At 37.1% G+C, this 4,932-nt stretch overlaps 1 protein-coding gene across 1 annotated transcript; it reads left to right on the top strand.

The window, feature by feature from the left end:
• The first annotated feature begins 3,688 nt into the window (after positions 1–3,688).
• On the top strand, positions 3,689–4,012 carry LOC107871657 (secreted RxLR effector protein 161-like). Its single transcript, XM_016718573.1, has one exon. The coding sequence runs from the start codon at positions 3,689–3,691 to the stop codon at positions 4,010–4,012; it is 324 nt and encodes a 107-aa protein (XP_016574059.1).
• The last annotated feature ends 920 nt before the right edge of the window (positions 4,013–4,932 follow it).

The following is a 4,932-nucleotide window of genomic DNA, read 5'->3' as shown; positions in this document are numbered from 1 at the left end:
GTTGTTTAGTGGGATTACATGTCTTTCAAATTTGTAATTTCTTATTTAAAGAATCATCAATAGAGTGAATAAAGTTGTTGTCCATTTTTCTCTGCAAATTGTACCTTTCTCTTACTGCTATAACTGAACTTATTCTTCCTTTGAGTTAATCAATTGGTATCATAGCAAGGTTGTTCTTTGGGAAATCACTTATTGTAGTAGTTTTTTCTTTAGATTTCTACTGTTGACACAATGACAGACCTATAAGTTGTCGGTGGAATGAAAAAGCTCAACAACAGCAACTACAGTACATGGTCCACTTGCATAATGTCTTATATGCAAGGGGAAGATCTGTGGGAGGTTATGAACGGCAGCGATGTGACATAACTAAAAGCAGAAGATGCACACAACACATTGCGGAAGTGGAAGATAAAGCAGGAAAGGCTATGTTTGCTTTGAAGACAACAACTGAAGAAGATGTACTAGAAAACATACGAGATGCCACCATGCCAAAGCAGGCTTGGGATATATTCGCCAATCTATTTTCAAATAAAAATGATATGAGGCTCCAACTCTTAGAGAGAGAATTACTCTTGATAGGACAACACAACATGACAATTGCATAATACTTTCAAGATGTTATGTCGAGAGATTTCAGAGTTAGATCCACAAGCTTCAATTGGAGAGACGAGGATGAAGCAAATCATTATCCGTAGTCTAAATCCTGAATATAGAGGCTTTATTGCTTCTATACAAGGATTAAAAAATCAGCCATCACTTGTGGAATTTGAGAATTTGCTAGAAGGTCAGGAAACATTGTCCAACCAAATGGGAGGAGCTTCACTAAAGGGTCAAGATGAAGCACTCTATGTCAACAAAGAAAGTGGGAAGTTCAAGCAGCATGGTGCCAGTGGTTCTAAGAATAACAACGACAAGGTGGAAGGTCGTCAAGCTAAAGGGAGAACTCATGGAGGCGGTGGCTGGAAGAATCAAAGTCATGGCAAAAAGTTTGAAGGAAAGTGCTACAATTGCAGAAAAAGAGGTCATATGGCAAAAGATTGTTTGTCAAAGAAAAAGACTATTGAGAGCAATGTTGCTAAATCAAATAGTGAATAAGAGTGGGTTGCAGATGTATTCTTTGCTGTAGAAGAAGAAGAAGAAGATGAAAAGAAGAAGAAGAAGAAGAAGAAGAAGAAGAAGAATTAGCTCTCATTACAATGACAAAGGTAATTGATTATGAGAAGAATTGGATTGTCAACTTGGGATGCTCAAATCATATGACGGGTGACAAAGAAAAGCTGTATAAGGGAAGCAGGGTAGTTGTAACGATGAATAACTAAAAGTTATCGATAGATCACATTGGTAATACAATAGTTTCTCCTCAACATAGTGATACTGAGGTGCCGCTCCAAAATGTTTACCATGTCCCAGGTATGAAGAAAAAACTTCTCTTTGTGGCATAGGTAATATCTTCTGGCCATTTTGTTATATTTGGTCCATAAGATATGAAGGTCTATCAGGACCTGGAGATTATAAAAGAACCACTGATGAAAGGAAAAAGGTTGGAATCAGTCTACGTAATGTTTGCAGAAGCTGCAGATGTAGACAAGACAAAAATGAATGAAATAGTAGACATGTGGCACATGAGGTTGGGTCACGTTAGCTATTCCAAATTAGAGGTGATGATGGAGAGGTTGAGGTTGAAGGCAATTCCACAACTTGAAGTGAGAAAGGACATAGTACGTGCAGGCTTCCAGTATGGAAAAGCATATCAATTGCCTTTTGAAGAATCGGACTTTCAAGCAAGAGAACCATTAGAGTTGGTGCACTATGATGTGTTTGGTCCTGTGAAGAAAGCTTCCATAGGTGGGATGAAGTACATGATGACTTTTATTGATGACTTGTCAAGGTATGTGTCTGAAACTTTCTCAAAGTTTACAGAATTCAAGAAGGTAGCAGAAGCGGAAGTTGGCAAAAGAATTTATTATCTACACAGTGATAATGGGGGAGAGTATACCTCAGACATGTTCTGTGATTTTCTTCAATAAAGATGAATACGTCATCAATTCATATTTACTAGCACTACAAAATAGAATGGCACAGCAGAAAGGAAGAATAGGAACTTGACAGAAATTTGTCAAAGCATGCTTCACGCGAAGAATGTACCAGGATGTTTCTAGATAGAAGCAATGAGGACGGGTGCATTTGTGATGAACAGGCTTCCTCAACAAAGGTTATGTTTTATTTCACCTTTCAAAAAATTATGGAACATGAACCTTCAGTTAGTTATTTTTGAGTTTTTGGATGTGTTTGCTATGTATTTGTACCTGATCATTTACGTAGCAAAATGGACAAGAAGGTTGTCAGATGTATTTTTGTAAGATATGACAGTTAAAGAAAAGGGTGGAGATGTTGTTAAACCGACAACCAGAAAGTGTTACACATCCCGGAATGTGGTGTTCGGTGAAGCTTCTTTATGGTGGTCATCAGACAAGGAAGTACTGCCTGAATCATATGTTTTTAAAGATATGGTGCAATCTTCTCAAATCCAATTGGTTTTAGGAAAAGCAAAAGATACAGGTGATGAAGATAATGTTGAAGAAGGTGTAGCCCAATGTCCTTAGCAATCTGGTGTGTATCAACAACAATGTGAACAAGCTGAACCTAGTGGAGTGGAAACACCAACTCAGCGCAGAAAATCAACAAAAATCAGAAAGCCAAATCCAAAGTATGCCAATACTACAATAGTGGAGGAAGAAATTGCAAATAAGCTTGAGACTTTTGAAGAAGCATCTTAGGATCAGAAGTGGAGTAAAGCTATGAAAGAAGAAATGTCACCACTAAAAAAGAATAAGACTTGGGAGTTTGTACCAAAACTAAGTGATTTGAAGTCAATATTTTGCAAGTGGATCTTCAAGATAAAGCGACACACAGATGGATCAATTGAAAGGCATAAAGATCAACTTGTAGCTCGGGGGTTTTCTCAGCAGTATCGAATAAATTATGATGAAATATTTAGTCCAGTGGCAAAGCTTACAATGGTCAGGGTTCTACTTGCACTTGCAGCTAGCAAAGATTGGAATATGTGGCAGATGGACGTACAGAGTGCCTTTTTGCATGGAGAGTTGGATTGGAAGATCTACATGTGTTAACCAATGGGTTTTCAAAGTCAAGATCATTTGGATTATGTGTGTAAGCTTATAAAGGCTCTATGTGGATTACAGCAAGTTCCAATGGCATGGTATGGTAAGATTTCTGAATTTCTTACTCATAGTGGTTATTCAGTAGCACCGAGAGATTCCAGCTTGTTTGTGAAAATTGTTGACAGAAAACTAGCTATTGTGCTAGTATATGTGGATGATCTAATCCTAACAGGAGATTGTGAAGAAGAAATTCTCCAAAAAAAAGGAATTTGTCAATTCGCTTCCTGCTCGGATAGCTCAATTATTTTCTTGGCTTGGAGATTGATTGTAGTGAAAAAGGAATTTGCTTGCATCAATAAAAATATTCCAAAGATCTCTTGAAGAAGTTTGGAATGTTCAATTGCAAAATAATCTCAACACTACTGGAGCCAAATGCTAAGATGTGTTCGCATGAAGGGAAAGACTTGGGAGATGCAACAATGTATGGACAATTGGTGGGTAGTTTGATCTACTTAACTTTAACAAGACCCGACATCTCTTACCCAGTTGGTGTTATGAGTCGTTAGATGCGAAATCCAAAGAAGTCTCATTTGGAAGGAGTTCGTCGAATCTTTAGATATGTGAAAAGTACACTTGGCTATGGTATTTTGTATAAGAAAGGTGAAGATTGCAAGTTATGCGGTTATTGTGATGCTGACTATGCAGGAGATCATGATACTCGACACTCAACTACTGGATATGTATTTATGCTTGCATCAGGAGAGATCTCATGGTGCAATAAAAGGAAGACAACTGTGTCTTTATCAACAACAGAAGCGGAATATCGGGCAGCAACAGTTGCAGCTCAAGAAAGTACATGGCTTGTACAATTGATGAAGGACTTACAATAATCGGTGGACTATGCAGTGCCTTTGTTCTGTGATAATCAGTCAACAATTTGCTTGCCTGAAAATCTAGTGTTTCATGCAAGGATTAAGCATGTGGAGATACATTACCACTTTCTCAGGGAAAAAGTCTTGCAAGGATAGATTTATTTGGTGCATACTAAAATAGAACGTCAACTTGCAAACTTGTTCACAAAAGTTCTTAGTGTCAACAAGTTGGGCATTTTTCACCCGCAGCTAGGCATGGTTAAGACAGGAGGTTGATGTCGATAAGGGGTGTTAAAGCTGTGCAACATCAGTCTTGTTTAAATTTGACCAAGTCTGCAATAAGCTAGTTTTTAGCTTTAGTTGTTAGGTTGCATTATTTTTTAAGTACGTTTCTGTTTTCCTAGTCCTTACAGTAGTAGATAGTGTTCCTAAAGTTTAGGAGAGTTTGGTTAGTGCAATCAGCTAGTGGTTTAGTAGGATAATATGTCTTTCTAATTTGCAATTTTTTATTTAAAGAATCATCAACAGAGTGAATAAAGTTGTTGTCCATTTTTCTCTGCAAATTGTATCTTTATCTTACTGCTATAACTGAACTTATTCTTCCTTTGAGTTCATCATTTCATCTCCGCTATATTATTTCTTCATATAATCTCAAATTTCTTTTGATGATTCAAGTGACATAATTCTTGTGAAAATAGTTGTTGAAAAAACAACAAATAGAGTTGCCTTCACCTTAGATTTTGTAGTTTTCTTTTCCTTGTGACTCTTGATTTGGGCTATGGTGGGATTATTTAGCAGTAGATTAATTTCATAATTTTCTTCCACATCTTCCTAAAGATCAACGGCCTCCAAGTAAGTTTCCATTCTCACAACCCATAATTGATAATGTCACCATCAAAAATGGGTGGAACCATTCATCAAAAACTATTTTCAGAATA

Source organism: Capsicum annuum, chromosome 5 (genome assembly GCF_002878395.1).
Source record: "Capsicum annuum cultivar UCD-10X-F1 chromosome 5, UCD10Xv1.1, whole genome shotgun sequence".
Classification (NCBI taxonomy): Eukaryota; Viridiplantae; Streptophyta; class Magnoliopsida; order Solanales; family Solanaceae; genus Capsicum; species Capsicum annuum.
This window is presented reverse-complemented; position numbering and strand designations above follow the sequence as displayed.